The 23,465-nt window shown below is 39.1% G+C and overlaps 1 protein-coding gene across 1 annotated transcript in view; it reads right to left on the bottom strand.

Moving 5' to 3' along the window:
* PPAT (phosphoribosyl pyrophosphate amidotransferase) overlaps window positions 1–23,366 on the bottom strand; it is a 36,636-nt gene extending 13,270 nt beyond the window's left edge. Inside the window, exon 1 of the mRNA XM_037162259.2 lies at window positions 23,094–23,366. Coding sequence (XP_037018154.1) covers window positions 23,094–23,221 — 128 coding nt within the window. The 5' untranslated portion in view covers window positions 23,222–23,366. The remainder of the gene's footprint in view (window positions 1–23,093) is intronic.
* Window positions 23,367–23,465: the final 99 nt, after the last annotated feature.

Here is a 23,465-nt window from a genome sequence, read left to right on the forward strand (position 1 = left end):
GAAATTCTTCTGTGATTTGGATGCAATCCTGCACTATGAGCCTGCCATTCAATTAAAAGAGGAAGAGGCAAATGGCAGGTGCCTGGCAACGCTGGGCCCAAGTACATCCCCAGAGACCACTGAAGGTAAAAAGGAAAAGTACAATTCTTTTGTTTTTAATCAACCAGCTGCAAAATACAGGACTTCTGAGTCTATGATAAATACAGACTGAAATGTAAAAGGTGATTGAAACAACTGACCTGTCACGCTATTTTGTACAAGGTAAAAATTAATTTCAAAAAGAGGTTAAAATACTACTTTTAAAATCTGTAAAACAGAGAAAGAATGCATTAAAATAATACTAACTGCTACTGTCAGCTGCTCTATAGGTATGTCTGATATGTTTTTGGAAAACAGAATGGTTTCTGAAAATATTTTAGGTTTAAATCTAATAAGAGTGGCAAAAAACTCTCTGAGTTTCCTGGATTTCCTGGAAGTCTATTTCCTTTGCCAGACTGGGGAAGTTCTCCTTTAGTATTTGTTCAAATAAGTTTTCCACTCTTGGCTGTTCCTCTTCCCCTTCTGAACTTCCCCAATCTGGCAAAGGAAATAGACTTCCAGGAAATCTAGGAAGCTCAGAGAGTCCCAAAGAAGTTGGACCCAAGAAGAAACACACCAAGGCACATCATAATTACATTAGCCAAGATGAAAATGAAGTAGAGAATCCTAGAAGCAGCAGGAGATATGGGGACAGTCACCTACAAAGTAGTTCCCATCAGACTGTCAGCTGATTTCTCAAAAGAGACCTTCCAGGCAAGAAGGGGTTGGAAAGAAGTATTCCAAGTCATGAAATCCAAAGACCTACATCCAAGATTGTTCTATCCAGTAAAGCTTTCATTTAGAATGGAAGGGCAGATAAAGTGCTCAGATAAGATCAAATTCAAGGAGTTCATCATCACCAAGCCCTTATTATATGAAATGTTAAAGGGACTTATCGAAGATAAAAAAGATGAACAGTGAAAGGACAGCAAACTCAGTTATTAAGAAGTACACCTAAAACAAAAGCAAACTAAGAGGACAGCTAGATCAGGAGCAGAACCATAGAAATGAAGATCACATGGAGGGTTAGCAACATGGGAGTGGGAGAAAGAGAAGCGTGGGGGGAAGGTACAGAAAATAAGTAGCATAGATGGTAGGTAGAAAATAGATAGGGGGGAGGGCAAGAATAGTATGGGAAATATAGAATCTAAAGAACTCGAGACGTGGTCATAAAGGGGGGGAATGATGAGGGAGGGATGTGCAGGGTAGAGGGGAATGAAGGGGAAATAGAACAACTGTAATGGCATAATTAATAAAATATATTTAAAAACTCAAAAAAAAGTGGCAGAAAAAAATCCAATATATTGTTCAACTACTGTTTTCCCACAGCTCCAAAAAGACAGAACTTTCTGCTTTATATTAACACTCCCATCTTCCTAAGTTTGTAAGTAAAAGCACTAAACCCCAGGTTGGGCGGGCCAGTCATTTGGAACCATCTGGTACACATAAAGGTTGTGGTTCCATCCCGGGTCTGGGTGTGTTTAGGAGGCAACCAATCAATGTTTTTCTCACATTGGTATCTCTCTCTTCTCCTCCCTCTTTCTCTCTCCCTCTATAATCAAACATATCCTTGAGTAGGGATTTTTAAAACAAAAATACTAAGACCTGATAACTTCAAAGAACAGCTCCATTTTATCAATAGGTAAAATAAAAATAGATGATAGATTAAATGATTTAGTTATTAAAACAAGGTTCCTGGCACTCTGTGTTAAGTCCAACACTATTAACAGAGAAATTGCTCACTGTCTGCAGAAACCAAATACATAACTGGGCAAAGTGGGGAAATCAAAAGCAGTAATGACATTTCCCCCCTAGCCAAAGTCTTACAGATATTATTTTTAAGAGCAGAAATGTTCAATTCAAAATCTGTAATACCTACTTTGTGTGTACACCATTGCATGCAGCCTAACCATGGAACGGAGGGAACCATGAAGAAATGTAATACCTAAGAGAATATGGTAAGTGGTATAGTAAAGATACTAAATGAGAAAGAAGGTGGTTAAAATGTTAAAATGCAATATTGTAGTTGCATATGGGTTAACTTGGGTTATCTGAACATCTTGTTTAAAGTTTATTAATAAATTGTTTGGTTAAAAAAATCCATTCCACTTACTACTCCATTTACATTTTTTAAAAGTGTATTTTATTGATTATGCTATAAGAGTTGTCCCATGTTTTCCCCTTTATTTCCCTCCCCTGCACCCCTGTACCAGCATTCTCCCCTCTTAATTTAGTTCATGTCCATGTATCATACATGTAAGTTCTTTGGCTTTTCCATTTCCCATGCTATTCTTAACCTCCTCCTGTCTATTTTGTACCTACCATTTATGCTTCTTATTCCCTGTACCTTTTCCCCCATTCTCTCCTTCCTCCTCCCCACTGACAACACTCCGTGTGATTTCCATTTCTGTGATTCTGTTCCTGTTCTAGTTGTTTGGTTAGTTTGTTTTTGTTTTTGGTTCAGTTGATAGTTTTGAGTTTGTTGTCATTTTACTTTTAATATTTTTCATCATCTTCTTTTTCTTAAATAAGTGCCTTTAACATTTCATGTAACAAGGGCTTGGTGATAATGAACTCCTTTAACTTGACCTTACCTGCCCTTACATTTTAAATGTGAGCTTTGCTGGATAAAGTAATCTTGGATGTAGGTCCTTGCCTTGCATGACTTTAAATACTTCTTTCCTGCCCCTTCTTGCCTACAAAAGTTTCTTTTCAAAAGTCAGCTGACAGTCTTATGGGAACTCATTTGTAGGTAACCATCTCCTTTTCTCTTGCTGCTTTTAAGATTCTCTCCTGCACTGGCTGATGTAGCTCAGTGCATTGAGTGGGGGCCTGTGAACCAAAGGATCACGGTTAGATTCCCAGTCAGGGCACGTGCCTGGGTTGCAGGCCAGTCCCCAGCAGGGGATGCATGAGAGGCAGCCATACATTGACATTTCTCTTCCTCTCTCCTTCTCTTCCCCTCCCCTCTAAAGATAAATAAATAGAATCTGGGGGAAAAATTCTCTCCTTATCTTTAATTTTGGGTGATGTAATTATGATGTGCCTTGGTGTGTGTTTTCTTGGGTCTAACTTCTTTGGGACTCTGAGCTTCCTGGACTTCCTAGAAGTCTATTTCCTTTGCCAGGTTGGGGAAGTTTTCATTATTTTTTTCAAATAAGTTTTCAATTTCTTGGTCTTCCTCCTCTCCTCCTGATACCCCTATGATTCAGATGTTGGAACATTTAAAGTTGTTCCAGAGGTTTCTAAGCCTCTCCTCAGTTTTTTGAATTCTTGTTTCTTCATTCTGTTCTGGTTGAATATTTATTTCTTCCTTCTGCTCCAAACCGTTGCTTTGAGACCCAGTTTCCTTCCCCTCACTGTTCGTTCCCTGTATACTTTTCTTCATTTCACTTTGCATAGCCTTCACTTTTTCTCCTATTTTGTGAACATACTCAACCATTTCTGTGAGCATCCTGATTACCAGTGTTTTGAACTCTGCATCTGATAGGTTTGCATTTTTTCTGCAGCTTTGATCTGTTCTTTCATTTGGACCATATTTCTTTGTCTCAGCATACCTGTCACATAGTAAGGGGCACAGCCTTAAGTATTCACCAGGGTTGGGCAAACCACGTCTCTGCCTTGTGGCAGAGGGGTCGGAGAGGGAACAATGCCGCTTGCTCAGCTCTCTGCTGGCTTTCAGTCACTTCCCCTGCTACCCACAAGCAAACTGGGTTCTCCGGGTGCTGATTCCCTAGTAGGTGGGTTTGTGTACATTCTAGAACCCTGTAGGTCGCTCCAACAAACTCTCCTGTGAGGCTAGGGGTTTCTCCCACCACCACAACGCCAGCAGATTCTTATAGCCAGAGGATTTGAAGCTCTGGAACCCTGGGTTGTACCATCTGTCTCGCTCCCTAGTTGTTCCTCCCACATTATATGCACACAAATGTGGGACTGCCCAGTCTGCCAGCCACTGCCTTGCTGCATGTCCTCTCCACCCAGCTGCCTATCTCCTCCCCTCCTACTGGTCTGGATGAATGTTCTTTACCTTCTTGGTTGTCAGGCTTCAAATTTGTGGCTGTTCTGGTCGATTTTTGTTTTTAAATTTGTTATTGTCCTTCTTTTGGTTGTGCGAGGAGGCAGAGTGTATCTACCTACGTCTCCATCTTGGCCCGAAGTCACTCCCTTTACATTCCTGATGCTATACCAAATTCTGAGAAAGCTTTGCAGTCAATACCATATTATACAGCAATTACAATATTTTATTCAGTTAATCACCTTGCACTTTTTGTCATTTAAATACTTTCAATATTGACTACTGAAATCACTCAGCTTCTAAAAGGCCTTGATTTTAACAGGAGGTTGGCCTACTGAAGATGTGTGTGCTAATATTTCCACTTCTTAACGGGGTCTTCATCTAGTCTATTCAGCTACCTGCATGGCTGCAAACTCCCCAGTTTTACTCAGGAGCAGTCGGCCCATAATTACAACAGGATGTGTATGTCTAAGGTATCTCAATCCCCCAGTTTAAAAACCAAACTCTCTTCTCCCATCAAAACTGATCCTGCTACATATTGTTTCCACCTTAGTATCACTGTATTCCTGATCACTTCAACAGAAACATTTGAGGTATCTTTGACCTTTGGCCCATCACTAAGTCTTTTTCTTAAAAATCTGACTTCATGTCAATTGGGATATAAGAAATATGCATGACCTTCGTTGCCTTACAATTTTGGCTGATTTTAATGTGACCTACAGAACTCAAAAGTTTTTAATATAATCAGGGCCTTTTTATAAGGCATAGAAAGCTCCCCTTTATCTAGATCTGATTAATTTTAATGTCTTCTGGGGGGGGTTTTGGCGTAACCAGCAAAATTTTTATTGGTGTATGGTAAACTGAAGAAAATGTGCTGTTGGGATGAACCTTGTGCAAGTGGTAAGGGCACAGAATCTAGTCCTCTTTTCTTTTTCTTTAAAATAATTTGTATTTTGATAGAGTCTATTATGTTGTTTTATTATACTTCTTTTTTTTTAAGATTTTATTTATGTATTTTTAGAGAGAGGGAAGGGAAGGGAAGGAGAAAGAGAGGGAGGGAAATATCAACGTGTGGTTGCCTCTTGCATATTCCCAACTGGGGACCAATCCTGCAATCTAGGCATGTGCCCTGACTAGTAATTGAACCAGCAACCTGTTGGTTTGCAGGCCAGCACTCAGTCCACTGAGCTACACCAGGCAGGGCTGGTTCTCTTTTCTAGGCGGCAGGTAACCTGGCTGGGCCTTGGCAAAGGATCGAAACACAAATTCTAAGAGGCGTTTCATGCTCTGGAACTTACAATCATCCTCAACCTCAGAACACCTTTGGCCACTGCTGCCACATTCCTCCAGTGACCAAGTTTCCACTTTAGCTCCCTCTTCTTACCTTGATACAAATGCATTGGGGGTAATGATGTAAGAGTTTCAGCTTAACATCTCCAGGGCATGGGATCCCTGAATACAACTTTGGTATTCATGCTAGAAATGATTAACTTCAGGAAAAACAAAAATCCCCTGAGGTGAGCTGTTGTTCTTTTACACTGGCCACCTGTATGTTAAGCTCCAGGTCCTTTTCTACTGATGTAAAAACCAGGCCCCAAACCAGACAGAGGCAAACCCCACCTTTTTCCTTACTGGTCTCATCATCACACTCAGATGTGTTAAGTTGCCTGGGTATATCTGTGTCTTCTATAATTCTCTCTAAAGAGAATTCTTAGTAATTTCAGATTTTCAGTTTTCCTATCTTCAATTAAATCCAAAATATTCCTTAACTGCAAATTAGACTCAAATAATTATAAAACCTGATTTAAAGCTTTTGACAACTTTTATTTTGAGAGTTTTAAATTGATATAATTGTGATATTTGAAAATAGTGGTACTTCCGCCCTAGCTGGTATAGCTCAGTGGACTGAGCGCGGGCTGCGAACCAAAGGGTCGCTGGTTCAATTCCCAGTCAGGGCACATGCCTGGGTTGCAGGCCAAGTCCCCCAGTGGGGGGGGCCACATGAGAGGCAACCACACATTGATGTTTCTCTTCTCTTTCTCCCTCCCTTCCTCTCTCTCTAAAAATAAATAAATAAAGTGTTTTTTTTAAGAAAATAGTGGTACTTCCCTTTATTTTTCATTTGTTTTTCTGTTTCAATATAGAAATCCCTAATACAATTTTAAAAATAACAATCAACGTTCTTCTTTTTATTCTTTAATGGAATGTCTCTAAATACAATGGTGAATCATGATTTTAAATGAATGTTCATGCCATTTAAAACCACACCTAATAGTTGATCTAATGTAGAAGGTAATGCTATTTCTGTTACACAATAAGCAAAACTGTAAAAATATATGAGAATGATATGAAATAAGGTAAATCTTTTTTTTTAATCCTCAACCAAAGATATGTTTACTGATTTTAGAGAGAAAGGAAGTGGGGAGAAAGAGAGATAGAGAAGAAGAGAAAGGGAAACATCGATATGAGAAAGAAGCATGGACCTGTTGCCTCCAGTATGAGACCCAACCCAGGATCAAACGCACACCCTGGGTATATGTCCTGACTGAGAATCAAACCTGCAACATTTTTTTTGGTGTATGGGAAGGCTTTCCAACCAACTGAGCTACTGGGCCAGGACAAGATGAATAAATCTCTAATTCAGAAACTACAAAGAACAATCAAAATGTACTTAACTACTTCCTTATCAGTATGCAGCCTCATTCTAACTATAATCATCTTTAACTTCTGTGCCAATCAAATTCCATATTCTGCCTGCTGGCTTCCTTTGAAATGTTTACTTTTTTCCTCAACATCACCCTCCTCATTTAATTACTTGAAAAAGTAGCCCATTCCTCACTTTATAAAAACCTGTATAAAAAACCCAACCTATGAACAAGGAAATCAGGGACAGACTTCATTTTTCAAGGCTGGCATGTTCCTTTAAATGACATATTCTTTGTCCATTTAAGCATAACTTACAAAACACATCTATCACAGATCTAGAAAACTTCATGACTATGATCAAATTCAGCTCAAGCTACTAGCATTACCAGTTATGTTAGTCTAATTTTTATTTTTCTTAGTACTTATTTCTCAAAGGAATTCTGTTCTCTTTCCAGGCCAAATGCTGGTTATATTAGAAGATAAGGAAGACATCTCAGGAAATCCTTTACCTTTGGTTTCTCATGTCAGACCAATGGAACTAAGTATAGAATTAGTTTCCCTCATTTTTACCAATCTGCACTAAAAAATCATTTTTAAAATGATTTCTTTTAGAAGTATAAATTACCTAGAAAGATTAGCCTTCAAATTTCTAACCTTTATTTTTAAAATATAATAAGAAATTTGATGGTCAAAGTTACATGTAGTAGGTGCTAAATATTTAATGAGCATATCACTTGGCATTCTGCGGAGTCCAAGACACAAACAGAATTTTTACATTTGAAAGTAAATAATATCAAATCCATAAAGAGGTCAAGGATGATTTTACTCACCCAAGTAAAGTCAACCTAAATCCCCCTTTTGCTTCTAAATTCTTACTAAAATTTAAACAAAATGAAGAAAAATGCTGAAAAACACTTCAAAACAAAGACATTAAATAAGCCACAAATAAGTACAATTCCCTACCTCGGAAAAATACTATAACGTGTTTTTTAATGACATTATATATGCTGGGATCTGAACTACCTTTTTATTAAACATGAACATGAAACCTAAGAAAAACACAGATAGTAAGGTTGTGTAAAATAACCAATGTCAGGTTACATCATTCACATAAAATGAGTTTCAAAACTGTGCTAGAAATCTAACATGAAGGCACCATGCTATATTAAAGGATTTATAACTTGAGATATTCTGTATAGAAGCAAGGTGTTTCTGGCAGATTTCTTTGTATTAAAAGAACATAATACTTTACAAAATGCCATTTGGTTTGACCAAGGGGTATCTTTTATTTTTACAAGGAGTAAAATACACCAATTATAATGGAGTTCATCCAAGCCCTTCACTTATGAGCAGTGTTGGTTCCCAATCTTGACTACAAAGTAGAATCGTAATCTGGGGGTGAGGAGTTGCAGGTGGGGGTGGCACCAGAATAGTGGTTTTTAAAAACTCCCACGAGATTCTGATATGTAGGCACTGGAAATCATTAAAGAAAAAGGAACTGCTCCCACCTGTTCTAACACGAAACAAAAATCGTCTTTGATGAGCCATTTTCCTATTTAATTATATTGCTTTCTCCAAGTGAATATTACAAAATCACACAGTTTTCACTATATACTAATATATATCTCACATACTTCCAAAGAAGTGGGATGAAAAAGAAATGATAGAGAAAAAGATGTTGAAGATGTGACTGTCATGTTAAGGAACATGTCCAGGTTGTATAATTCATTTCCTCATTAGTTTAAGAAAAAAGCTAAGCTATGATTTGTTATTCCATCTCCTATGAAGAAAATTTATTTTCTAATGTTACCTGATGGAAGCAATCCATGTATCTCTCTCTGTCTCCCTACCTGATACAGACAACTCTACATCTATAATGGAACCCCTTTTATTCCAACTGTAGCAAATGAAGGAGGAAAGCCTGGACTGTACCCGAAGTTAGGGCTCTAACAGGCATCTGGTCTGATAAACGCATACAGCAACAACTAGAGGGGACAGTGAGAAATAAAAGGATATTTGAACAGATTGCTGCCCAGCTTCACAATTAGGAATAGAGACAAGAAGCAGTACAGAGCAAAACAAAAACTTAAAACATGAATATAAGATCATAAGAATGGTTTAAGACATAGGCATGACTCAGAATATGAAATTTCTTACTGAACTGGATGCTATTCTGGAACACAATAAAATAGAAAAATCAGAAGAACAGGAATCCCTTGTTCTTGATGAAGAACAAGTCACCAAATGTAATAATGAAAAAGTGCAAGATAACCAGAAAGGCAGGAAGGCAAAGAAAAGTGACCTTAACATTGTACAGCACTCTATACAAATGTCCAGTAGTGTGGCCCTGGCCGGATGGGTCAGTTGGTTGGAGCGTCATCCAAAAGGTGGTGGGTTCAATCCCCAGTCAGGACACATACACAGGCTGCAGGCAGCACGCTTATGGGAGGCGGCCAATTAATGTCTCTCAGTCTCTCCCTGTCCCTCCCTACTTCCCTCCCTCTTCCTCTCTCTAAAATCAATAAATATATCATTGAATATGGATTAAAAAATTTTTAATGCCCAACAGCATGAAAACATATAGTCTAAGTTAAATAGGTTTCATTACAAGCTATTCAGTAAACTAATGCTGACTTTATCATGAAATAATATTTAATGTGATCTCTAAAACACAGAAAATAGTACAAAGTTATGCAAAAGGAGGAAGTAAAATTGGATTTCCACAGTGGAGTTTAAAGAGAGAGATCAATTTAGATAAATAAACTTCAACTCTCCATAGCAAAAGTTAAAAGAAGTCTTCATACTAATTGTGGTAAAACTGCAAGTAAACAGAAAAAGGCAGGTAAACTGAAGAACTTAGAAGAGAATAAAACCCATGAGAATGTTTTTGAAGTGTAAATTCTTCTAGGACACATCGGAAAGGCTTTTTTTTTTCCCCCAACTACAGTATTGTCTTTTACTTCCATCCCAGCCCACACCCCCCCCCGCCCCTCACCACCCTCCCCTTTCCACCCCCCTTAGTTTTTGTCCATGTGTCCTTTATACTTGTTCCTGTGAATCCTTCCCCTTTTTCCCCTGAAATTCCCTCTCCTCTCCCCTCTGGTCGCTGTCCCCCTGTTCTCTATTTCAGTGTTGTTATTTTTATTTTGCTTGCTTGTTTGTTTTGTTGTTTAGCTTCCTGTTAAGGTGAGATATGGTATTTGTCTTTCACCGCCTGGCTTATTTCACTCAGCATAATGCTTTCCAGTTCCATCCAAGCTGTTGCAAAGGGTAGGAGCTCCTTCTTTCTTTCTGCTGCATAGAATTCCATTGTGTATCATAAAGGTTTTTAAAATGAGTTTAACCCGAAAGGATTGAGGTACAGTGCACATTAAGGACTTGACAGAATGAAATACACTGGACGACTTCCAGACCAGGAGTCAGGAAATCCAAATTCTAAGTCTCTCTGGATTGTTGAACCAACCACATGCCTCCTCCAGACCTGACTGTAAAATAGAGGGCTGGACAAGACGGTTTAAAAGATCTCTTCTAATTGTAACGTTTCTAGATCTCAATACCTGCCTTAAATGATGCAGTTCTAATTCTCAGAGTATGAGCACATGTCTAGGAGAGAGAGAGGGGAATAGTAGAGAATTAGGATTGGGAGATAGTGGTGCAAGTCCTAAGATGTTTCACTGGTAGACAAGAAAGATACTGGTCTACTAGAGAACTTAGACATCTGCCCCATTAAAATTAAAACGACTAGACATAAAGGAGCCCAACAATTATGTGTATGTGGTAACCACTGGAGATGCAGCTGAAGATGTTTCATCAGTTTGTGTGTCAGAAGACCTAATTAGCTGATCTAACACCAGATAGCTACAGTGACCTAAGCCTAAAAGATGTTTATGGGTAGGGAATCTAAACTACAGGAAAGCAAAAACAACCACAGCATTTAGTGTCAGGTTCACTCTAAAACGGAAAAATAAAAATAGAGTTTAAAACACAATACATATCTCACTTTGTTTATACAGTCAGTGCTAGAGATGCAACTGAAAATGACTCGCTCAGTAATATGTCAAAAGAACTAAGATATAAAACGAAGTCCTAACAACCTTCTTTTTTTTTGTATGTGTGACAAGATATGTAAGAGATTATTGTAAGAAGTTGATATGGACTGAACTGTATCACCCCAATTCAGTCGGCCCTAACCGCCAATGATTAACATGCAGTGTACTCTGAAAGTGACATGGGATATACTTACAATCAGTCTAGAAATTGTTATTTTAAACTTTTACATGAAAATAGAAACAAAGGTATAAATTCATAAAGATCCTAGTGGCTAAATACGTATGAAAAAAATTAAACAGGCAGGGATTTGAGGCACACCTGCAATCTATACCTATTGATGGACAAATTGTCACTCCACTATTTAGAAAGTTGTTGAGGTAGAAAAGAATATTCACATCAAATGTTCTTTAAAAACAAACATATTAAAGTGATGGATATTTTCAGGTAGAGTTTACCTCATTTTTATTTTTCTATATTTCACTAACGAGATGCTGTAACTGGAGTTGCCATTGCTCCTTATTGTTGACATTGACATTTGGTCATAAAACTGATCCCCCAAAGTAATTTCTTTCCTATCTTAAATGTGTGTTGGGCGCTTCTTTTTCCATCCACACCCCTCAGCTCTGCCCCAGAAAAGAAAGTTCAGCTAGAGCTATGGACCCCCCTGGATTCTGGATGACTACTTAGTTCCCAGTTTAGTACTCTTTGGAGATTTTGGTCTAGTATAGGTAACGTAGTGGATTCAGGCAACTGTATTTTAATAGAAAATCATCAAGCACAGCCAGGGTTGAAAACCACAGCTAGGTCATCATGTTTAGAGAGTAAAACCAGCAGAGGGCTGAAAAGAGTAATATATAAACTCCAATTTGATTCCAATTAGTGGAGAAAGATAATCTAATATATTGTCACTTAAAAATGCATGACTAGTCCTAGCTGGTGTGGCTCAGTGGACTGAGCACCAGCCTGCGAACCAAAAGGTCACTGGCTAAATTCCCAGTCAGGTCACATGCCTGGGTTGCAGGCCAGGTCCCCAATAGGGGGCGTGCAAGAGGCAACCACACAGTGATGTTTCTCTCCCTCCCCCTATCTCTGTAAAAACAAATAAAATTAAAAAAATAAAGAATAATCTTAAAACTCTGGAGTGGGTGTAGGGATCAAGCAAAAAGAAAAAAGACTCATGGACACAGGCAACAGTCTGGTGATTGCAGAGGGGAGGAGGGTAAGTGGAAATGAAAGAAGGTATAAGGGGATAAATGGTAATGGAAAAATACAATAAAACAACCATAATTAAAAAATAATCTTAAAAATGAAGTATTTTTCTTTGGCTGTAGTAAAAGGTATTTCCAAAAATAAAATTTTCACTCTGTCTATAATTTAACAAAATTTAGCAATATGATGGCCAGCAGAGGACATTATTTATTGTTAGTACCAGAAGGTATGCACAGCATTTTATCTCTAATTCATTTATTTAAAAAAATACTATACTTATTAATTTTTCTTACTGTTAATTGTTAAAGTGGCGTGTTCTTTTTTAAAGATTTTATTTATTTATTTATTTTTAGACAGAGGAAGAGAGCCATCAATGTGTGGCTGCCTCTCATATGCCCCCTACTGGGGACCTGGCCCACAACCCAGGTATGTGCCCTGACTAAGAATTGAACTGGTGACCCTTTGGCTTGCAGGCTGGTGCTCAATCCACTAAGCCACACCAGCCAGGACTAATTCATTTATTTTTTTAATAGATCAATGATTGGAAGTATTTTCTTTAAAATGGAATATTTGAACACATTTGTATATTTTGCATATAATTTGGATAGTAATCTTACCAACAAACTTATTATATAAACAAATTCACACAGAAAACATTTAAGAACTTGTAATATTAAGCCAACAGAAGATCTCAATAAAAAGACATGCTAAAATTTCAGAAAAATCCAAACATAAATGTGAAAAAAGAAAGATCAGACATAGGTGAACTGATAAATTCAAATACAGGCAACATTTTAAATACAAAGGTGTGAATTTTTAATATTTACTACTTTTACTTTAATAAACTTTCAAGAAGTTGTGATATAATAAAGAATACAGCTAGTCTTTGTCTCTAGTTCCTGGCAAAGCTTCAAAAACCTTTGGAATTGCTACTGCCAGAAGTATCTTTTTATTCTAATAAAGTGACTGAGGATGGATTTCTGGGTAGCTTCGGGATTAGACTGGTTACCAGAAAGGTCAACCTTGTGATTAGAGGGTTAGACTTTATGGCCGGCCTGACCTACAGCATGAGAGTGAGTTTGGGGATTGAATTCAACCATGCGGCCAATGATTTAATTTAGCATGTCATTATCAATCGCGTCAGTAAAAACTCTGGCTCAGAGGAGCTTCTCGGTTGGTGAACACAGTGATGTTCTGGAAGATACGCTGACTCCATGGAAAGAGGACATAGAAGCTCTGCATCTAGAACCCTCCCAGACTTGGCCCTACGTATCTTTTCATTTGACTGTTTCTGAGTTCTTTCTTTTATAATAAAACTAATCCTAAGTATAGCACTTTCCTGAGTTCTTTGAATAGCTTTAGCAAATTACAGAACTTCAGGGGTTCATGGCACCCTCCCGATTTGCAGCCAGCATGGCTGGCATCTGACTGAAGTAAGGGCAGTCCTGTTAAAGGCTGAGCCCATAAAGCTCCCGAGTCTGATGCTAACTGTGGGCAGCTAGTGTGTTAGTGTGAGAATTAAATTACAGTACACACAGTTGGGGCAGAAAGGTAAGAGATGAAATTTTCCGTGTAAGGTGCTAAATTCAGGAATTCCCCACCCCACAGAATATCTTATTTCCTATGACTAATTACTCAAAACAATGCTTAACTAATCTCCATAAGTGTTTCTATTTCCCAGAGGTAGAGCATGAACCTGAGTCTAGAACTGATAGTTCTAGTCACTTAAGTAAAATGATGTAAATTATAAATTCATATTCTGCTGAAATATTTGAGATTAAAGTTTATCTTGGATTTGTGCTCTCCAAAAAGTAGCCATTGGGGCAAAGGTGGAAACGGTTTGGGCATGGGTGGAGGTGGCAGGTGTAGTTATAAAAGGGCAACCAGAGGAGTCCTTATGGTACTGAGAACTGTTCATTTATCTTGACCTTGATGGTGGAAGCATGAATTTACAGAGCTAACAAAACTGTTCTGCACCACACACATGCAAGAGTGTGTGTGCACACGCACACTCTCACAAATGATGATAAATGAAACGGGGGAAATCTGAATCAGTAACAGATTACATCACACTCCTTGATGTACCAGTATGCATTTCAATTGTACAAGATGTTACCAATGGATAAAACTGGACCAAATGTCAAAGGGATCTGTTATTTCTTACAACTACATGTGAATCTACAATTATCTTAATAAAAATTTCAATCAAGAGAAGAACTAGCTCATTAGTAGCCCTAAGTGGCTCTGGAGTAAAACCTGTCATTTGAGACCTTGATGTTTCCCCAGAAGCTAAACCTCACCCGTCTCACCGTGCAAACATGTCCTAAATGAGATCTGGTCCTATCCCAAGGTAAACCTCCACAAACCTATTGCTGTCCATGCAAATGAGGCCCTAACCACCTTTGGCCTCACTGATGTGTTAACACAAACCATTGTCTAGTTTTACAGTAAGCATCACAAGCAACTGCACAAACACCTGTACACAGAATTTTTTAAAATAATGTCCCAGAGTATAAGTACAGCTGGCATAAAAGAACACTATTTATTCAATATCTGATTGTTATACAACACAGAAATATGCATCTGAGGAGGAGCTTTCCCCAAATTATGAACAGCTGACTTGTAAACATTCCTGTTCATACACTGGTACACTAGAATAAATCCATTTTATATTTTCTGGGCTAAGCACCATCAGTTTCTTAAAATGTTTATCACCTGTCTGCTGTAATGCCTGAACGTGAAAGGTGTTAAAACCACTTACTCTCCTTTATGTGCATTGCAGTAAGGATCATTCTTATTTACAATGAAGATCAAATGAGAAAAACAGATGTAAGCACTCTTTGTCAAGCATTAAAATGTAATGATGAAAGATGTTACCAAACTGGGTCTAAAAGTGCTGTTGTACTCCCAAATAGAGCATACAGTGTGTACTGCCTTGTGACTGTTCAGGCAGAATATTCTAAGATTTTGATGGTGGTTAATCCTACAAGGCCATTTAAAAGTTCAGTCATAGATGGCAAATGTTGTCTTCAAGGTTAGTTTTGATTGTGGAACCCAGGGCCTTGCTAGTTTTTTCAGCACATTCTTCAAATGCAAAATATTAGCTTTGTAAACAAATTTAAACTGCTATTCTCTGTTTTCTGACAGAGGAAGATAAAGTAAGTACTGCTTCAGAAGAACTTGGTGACCCCAAAGCATCACAAAAGACCATTGGGTTAGGTACAGGATCTAAATTGTTTAATTTTAAATGTTAGTTTGATATTTAAAGTCTAATATATACCTGTTTAAGTACTTATGGAGAAGCTCTCTATAAATGTATACTGCCTCATTATACCTGAGCTGGTAGAGAATATGGTAGGGGAGAAAAGAAAATGTCTATTCTTACTTCTTAGTAAAAAAAATTAGTAAACACTGAGACTCTCCACATTTATAAATACCCAGTGAAGATGCCTTATTGATGAAATGCAGCTAAATAATCCTCACTAATATTGGGGATTAGTCTGCCTTATAATTTTAATTATAAAATGCATACATTTGCATTTTATATGAATGCAAATATATTTAAAAATCTCAACACTCATTGAAATTTTTGTAATTCTCAATGCTGTATGTCAATCTAGGATATTTTTTATTTTTTAATTTTTTATAATTATATTTTATTGTTATTACGCTTGTCTTGACTTCTTCCTCTTTGCCTCCCCCCACCACACCCACTCTCCCTACCATTGTCCATGTCCATGGGTCATGTGTATAAGATCTATGGCTACTCCATTTCCTACACTTTACTTCAGATCCCCATGGCAATTTTGTAACTACCTATTTATACTTCATTTTTGTAAAAAATTTTAAAATACTTATTTATTTTTAAAAGGAGGGAAAAACATAGGGGGAGAAACATCGATGTGTGAGATACATCATCAGTTGCCTCTCACACGCCTCCAACTGGGGACTAGGCCCACAACCCAGGCATGTGCCCTGATTAGCAATCGAACTGGCTACCTTTCAGTTTTCAAGCCAACACTCAATCAACTGAGCCACACCAGCCAGGGCCCTATTTATACTTCTTAATCCTCTCACCTCTTCACCCATTCTCCCATACCCCCTTCCATCTGGCAACCATCTAGTAACTAACTTCTTTTCTCCTTAACATTTGGCATTTTAATTATGGTTTGTCTTGGAGTGGGTCACCTTGCATGCATCCATCCTGTTTGGGACTCTGTGCTTCTTGGACTTGCATGTCTTCCTTCATCAAATTAGGGATGTTTTCTTGCATTCTTTTTTTAGGTAGACTTCCAATTTCTTACTCTTTCTCTTTTCCATCTGACAGCCCTATGATGCGAATGTCAGACCTCTTGAAGTTGTCCCAGAGGCTGCTTATACTACCCTCATTTTGGGAGAAACATTTTCTTCATGTTCTGGTTGGTTGCTTTTTGTTTCCTTATGTTCCAAATCATTAATTTTTTTCTTGGCTTTATCCAGTCTACTGTTGTTTCCCATTAAATTGTTCTTTATTTCAATTAGTGTGTCCTTCATTTCTGACCGGATCTTTTTTATGCTGCTGAGGTCCTCGCTGAGTTCTTTGAGCACCCTTATAACAATTGGGCCACATTTCTTTGTCTCCTCATTTTTGCAGCCTCCCTGAGTTTCCTTCTATGTATTAGGTAGAGCTGCTTTGACTCTGTGTCTTGGCAATGTGGCCTAATGTAGTGGGTGTCCTATAGGGTCCAGTGGCACAGCCTCCCCTATCACCCAAGCTGGGTACTAAAGGTGTGTCCTTTGTGGGGCTGAGTACACCCTCCTCTTGTAGTAGAGCCTTGGTTGCTGTAGGCAGGAAGATAAGTCTCTACACTTCTGGCTCCAAAACCTAGTGGAGATTGAGTGGTCCAGTGGAAGAAACTGCTGGAGCCCCAAGCAACTCCTCTTGAAGAATCCACACTCAGACTCACTCCCTCTGAGCTCCAGCACTGGAGTAACAGCTTGAAAGGCACCAGTGGTATACAGGAAGGAAATGAAGCGTCTGGCATCAAGGTGAACAGAGGCCATTGTCCCGTTCGCTAAATCCTTCCACCACAGAGCTGATAGGCTGGTGCCATGTCTGAGATTCCATCAACCTGGCTAACACTGACCCAAGTGAGAGATCCCCAGAGACTCAGCTCCACACAATTTATGGGCCCACCCAATCTGCTTTTCTGTATGAAAGGTTGGTCTTGGCTCATGCTAAAGACCAACTTCCTAAATCCTATCAAAAATCAATAGCTGGCCTCAGTGAGCCCCAGGCCTGGCACTAACAGCAACAGATTAGAATCACAGCTTGACTTTGCCTGGGAATCTCCAAGCCTGGCACAAGTAGCAGGCATCCCAGATTACTTTAGAGCTCAGGCAGGGTGGCCCCATGCAAAGCAAACATGGAATGCCTGACCTTGGCCTGCACCACCTCAGAAATTCCCAGAGCCAGGTACCCAGTGAATAGCTACAGACCACATCACCCTGCCCCTTCACAGCTGATCGTCCATGGAGGGTGGAGGATGGTAGTCAGTGGTCACAGTCAATCCTTGCACCTGACTGGCCTGGGTAATCCCTCCTATTGATCTAACAGCAATCAAGGCTCACTCCATGGGGAGGGTATACTCAGTCCACATCAAGGGCGCACTTGAGAGTACTCAGCTTGGGTGATAGTGGATGCTGTGCTACTAGACCCTACAGTATACCTACTACAGTACGCCACACTACCAAGACAGAGTCATCACAGCTCTACCTAATACATAGAAACAAACACAGGGAGGCTGCCACAACCAGGAAACAAAGAAACATGACCCAAATGAAAGAAAAGATCGGAACTCCAAAAAACCACCTAAATAAAATGGATATAAACAATATATCAGATTCAGAGTTCAAAACACTTGTTATAAAGATGCTCAGGAACTCAGTGAGGACCTCAACAGCATAAGAAAGATCCAGTCAGAAATGAAGGACACATTAATTGAAATAAAGAACAACTTACAGGGAACAACAGAGTGGGTGAAGCAGCAATCAAATCAATGACTTGGAACATAAGGAAGCAAAAAATAACCAATCAGAACAAAGAACTAAAAAAAATGAGAACAGTATAAGCAGCCTCTGGGAAAACTTCAAGCATTCCAACATTTGCATCATAGAGGTGCCATGAGGGGAAGAGAAAGAGCAAGAATTTGGAAATCTACTTGAAGAAATAATGAAAGAAAACTTTCCCTAATTTGGTGAAGGAAATAACACGTGCAAGTCTAGAAAGCACAGAGTCACAAGCAAGATGGGTTTAAAAAGACCCACTCCATAATAAAATGCCAATGCTTAAAGATAAAGAGAGAATCTGAAAAGCAGCAAGAGAAAAGAAGTAACTTATCTACAGGGGAGTTCTCCTAGGACTGTCAGCTGATTTCTCTAAAGAAACTTTGCAGGCTACAATGGATTGGCAAGAAACTTTCAAAGTCAGGAAAAGCAGAGACCTGCAGCCAAGACTGCTCTACCCAGCAAAGCTATCATTTAGAATTGAAGAGCAGATAAAGGGCTTCCCAGACAAGAAAAAACTAAAGGAGTTCATTATTACATGAAATGTTAAAGGGACTTATTTAAGAGAAAAAAGATCGAAACTACGAACAATAAAATGGCAAAAAGAAAATACATACCTACCAACAACTGCATCTAAAAAACAAAGAAAGGAAACAAGAACAGAGACAGAATCAGTGATACAGAGAGTGTTTTGATGGTTGCCAAATGGGAGGTGTGGTGTGAGGGGATGGGTGAAGAGGTAAAGGGATTAAGAAGTACAAACTGGGCCCCAGGTGATGTGGCTTGGTGGACTGAGCTCAGGCCTCCAAGCCAAAGGGTCGCTGGCTCAATTCCCAGTAGGGGCACATGCCTGGGTTGTGCGCTAGGTCCCCAGTAGGGAGCGTGCAAGAGGCAACCACCCATTGATGTTTCTCTCCCTCTCTTTCTCCATCACTTCCTGTCTTTCTAAAAATAAATAAAGTCTTCTTTAAAAAGTACAAATTGGTAGTTACAGAATAGCCATGGTGACGTGAAGTACAGTATAGGAAATGGAGTAGCTGAAGAACTTACGCAAATGACCCATGAACATGAACAGTGGTGGGGAGAATTGCCTGAGGGAGAGGGGTGTGCAGGGTTAGAGGATAAAGGGGGGAAATCAGGACAACTGTAATAGCATAATCAATAAAATATTAAAAAAATAAAATGAGTCACTTTCCCAACCTAGGGAATGTAAAACAGTATAGAAATGCGACATTTGGTCATTATTACTAAAAGATTAAAATCAAAATAAAGTTATCCCCAACCTTAATTTGACGATGCAAAGCAAGTTCTCTGACTACTTCCTCTGTGTTCTCCAACAAACTAAATGAAAAAAAAAAAAACAGGTACTAATTCCATTAAGATTTATCTGAATGCATCTTTCTCACAATGGTCTTTCTGTGATAATGTTATACACTGTTTGCAGAGCCTGTATCTATATCTCTTAAGAAAACTCCTGAGATCATTGCATATCCGTTTCCTCAAAAGCATAACAGAACCAAAAGATTCCATAGACTACTGCTTGTAGACAGGAGAACCCCTCCATGACCCAGCTTCACCAGGTAAATCTCATAAGTTTTTAGGAGAGGTATCAAAATGTTTATCAATTGTAGAGTTCATTTCCTAATCCAGGGAAGCAGTAATTCACTGAAGGGCATTTTCATCTCCTAACCAAAGAAAGACCAAGTAGTTGATAGATGGGATATAAATCTATCAAGTTTGGGCAATTCCTTTCATAGAATCTTCAAATATGTCCAGATCATTCTAGTCTCCATAAAATATGACTATGGTTTAAAGGTTAAAACTTTTGTTTTTTGAGAGGTGGGATGTGGTTTGTCCAAAACTTTGCAAACTACTGATGTTTTGAAGACCAAAAAAAAAGCATTTGATGATTATATGAAATCTGGCACAAACCAGCACACACACACAACTTGCACAGCTGAAGAGGACCATTTAATTTCCAGGGTTAAACTAACACTGCCCCCCCAAAAAGTAAAGCTAAGGTATAAATCTGTGAATAGCAGAACTACTAAAAAAAAGTATTTCTGGATGAACCTATCTAGATTTAAGTATCCTGAATATGACTATCTAGTAACTGATAATCCATCTGTTTTTATGTGAAATACATGATAGGATAACATTCATGTATCCTGTTATCCCTGAGACTAAATATTTTAGGTCAAATTATGCCTGAGACAAAAAAACAGCACCATATATAATGCAAAAGCAGTAGAAATATCACCTTCTAGACTCCCATGTTTTAGGAAGATAATGTATGAGAGAAATTACTTCATCAATAAAGGGGGAAAAATCAAAGTTTGTTGCTGTTGTTTTAAAACTAACCATTGAGTATAGGGGAGTGAGAAGGTAGGCAACAGATGATTTATCAATGTATGGTGTTTAACTAACCACTATACAGTAAGCTATGACAACCTATCTAGGCTTGTAGTTTTGACATTCCTTGACTCAATTAGTTCTTAATCTTTAACCCCCTACCCACCAGTGTAGACGAACAGATATTTTCTTCCAGACCTAAGGGAACAATTTAATTGTTCTTCCAATCAGAGTCAGTCCCCATAAAGGGTGAGGACTTTGCTAATTTAAATTAAATATTTTCTTTATATTGAGAGAGGGAAGGGAAGAAAAAACATCAACCCCCCCCCGCGACCCGAACCAGCCAGCTAATTTAAAATTTTGACTTAGATAGAATTATGGGTGAGAACTAGCCCTCTCAGGGCATTGTTAATTATTCTATGCCTACACAAGGAAAATCTTGCATAATCATACAATTACAAGTGTATTGTCCTTATCCTGTATTATCTCATCTCATAATTCTTTCATATAAAAGCTCATATAGAGCCCTGGCTGGTATGGCTCAGTAGACTGAGCCCAGGCCTATGATCCAGAGTCACCCGTTCATTCCCAGTTGGGGCACATGCCTGGGTTGCAGGCCAGGTCCCCAGTGGGGATGTGCCACTGGCAACCACACATTGATGTTTCTTTCCTTCTTTCTCCCTCCCTTCCCTTCTATCTAAAAATCAATAAATAAATCTTAAAAAAAAAAAGCACATGTAAAAAAGTGCATGTAACTTAGGCATCAAGCTGCAATCATTAAAAAAACAATCAGTCCCCTTCAGAGGGGATCCATAAAAACTGGAATTTATTTTTTTTTAATTGTGCATTTATTCTTACGTATTTAAACTTAAGTCAACTTCAAAGTACTCTCCATTTGGTGCAATATACCTATCAGGATGTTTTCTTCACTGCTCAAAGCAGTTTTTGAACTCATCAATTTTGGTATCTTTTAGTGTTTCTGCTGTTTTTTGTTTCACTTCCACACTAGCAAAACATTTCCCTTTGAGGGCTTTTTTCATTGGGGGAAACAACAAAATGTCGCTTGGGGTGAGTGAGATGACATCATGTGAATAGGGAGGGTGGAGCACATAAGTCATGTTGTTTTTGGTCAAAAGCTGCTGAACATTCAGCATAGAGCAGGCAGGTGAGCTCACAAATCACCCATCATGAAATGGGCAAATGCACTGAAAGATCCTTAAAAAAATAAATAAATAAATAAATTCAATGAAGCCAAATGCAGCCTCTCTCAACAACAGCAACTGGTACACTAATACAGATGGGTTCCTACAAACTCACCTGGGGGTAAGCCTGTATTACAAGGGGCTCACCCACTATAATTCCGATTTTTGGAGGGGTCACCCTTCATATTTAATGAAGAGATCATGGGAATGAACTTTGAGTTATTTTAACTAAAAAGTACACATTTTTTAAAAAGCTCAAAGTCAGTTCATATTTTTCACAGACCACCAGGCAACTCTATAGATCCCTACATTCTACACACCTCTTCCATGACAGAATACCCAATATAACTACTAAGAATGTTATCAACTGATGTTGCAATGGACTACCATGTAGACTTTGCATTATATAGCTAGTCCTCTCCATAAATGTATTTTAAAACAAGATCTTAATTACAGTCAACTCAGCCAAGATTAGACTCATTCAAGTTAAAAATAATCCACTTCGATCCATCCGGGATTCTAAGTGACTCTTAGTAAATATAGAATACAAGATGTGAAACTCATACTCAAGTAAGTATGTGGGACCCTGAAAGAGAAAAAAGCCGACTTCTAAGCTTGATGAAGGAAAGCTACCATAATCATTTAAAATGCCTTTATACATGTTGCACCCCTACTGCTGAGAAGTGTTATTGCCAGGATCTTCAATTGTTCTAGAAGTTGTTGCTGTAGTTATTGCCTTATTGAAACTTTGGAATAATTTCAGTGATGAAATTGAACCTACGTTTATATTTCTTAACCCACCAGAACTGTTTATATCAACTTCCAGTTAGGTCAGATAGTATTTAAGTAAAAGATCATGGAAGCAAAATTACTTAACTCAAAAGGATCTACCAATTTTTCAGAATGTTAATCTCGCCACACAGGAACTATTCCGTCCTTCTTTTAAAGGCAGTTACTTTTTGGTATCTTCTTTTACCACTAATCTTCTCAATATCTAGAACGTAAACCTTTAAATTTTGCAGATGCACCATTCTCTGTAATCGGGTTTTTTCCCCCCAGTTAATTTATATGACATGTCAAAGGAACCGGAATCGGTCTTTTTGAACACCGGTAAATCCTATTTCCTCGGGTTTGAACTAAGGATTCTTAAGTTCCTACACCTAAGATTACCTTCATATCAAAAGCCTTCGCAAACAGGCTCTGCGCCAACACCAGCAGCCACCGATACAAGCCTATCACAAGTGCTGCTCTAGGGGCAGAGAAATTAAAACGGGCCTGCACTCGGAGTGCACACACCGGTGGGAGGGGAGAGTCCTTAAAGAGCACTAAGAGATCGGCGGAAAGGCAGGCAGGTACTGGTTCAGGTTAGAGAGGTCTGGGCCCCCGCGGTTATCAGGCGAACGGCAGGCAGACCGCTAACTCGGGCCACTGAAGGCAGCCTGGGCTGATGGAGAAGCACGCGCCACGCCGCCCCCACCCCTCACCGGATTGCTCACCGGTGCTGCAGCCCCACGAGTCCCAGAGCGATCACATGCGGTACATCTAGCTGCGTGGGCCACTCTCCTGAGCTGATGCATCCGAACACGCCACATTCCTCTCGGATCCCTAACTCCTCCAGCTCCATGTTGCCAGAGGAAGCACGTGGAGGGAACTCCCGCCGCCGGGGTGTAAGCGCCAACCAGAAGCCCGCAAAGCCTGTACGCCTCGTAAACTTCCTTCCAAGGAGCGACGAGCTCCTCGCTACTGCGGCGGCGCGTGCTTTCCCCAACTAAACAGGCGTGACTAGGTTGCCAATGAGCAGGGGCGGGGGTGGGGGGAGAAATAGAGAAACACTCTGCGGCTGAGGGGCGGTGTGACGCCACTGAGGG

Source organism: Artibeus jamaicensis, unplaced genomic scaffold (assembly GCF_021234435.1).
Source record: "Artibeus jamaicensis isolate MK-2021 breed Jamaican fruit bat unplaced genomic scaffold, CSHL_Jam_final contig_889, whole genome shotgun sequence".
Lineage (NCBI taxonomy): Eukaryota > Metazoa > Chordata > Mammalia > Chiroptera > Phyllostomidae > Artibeus > Artibeus jamaicensis.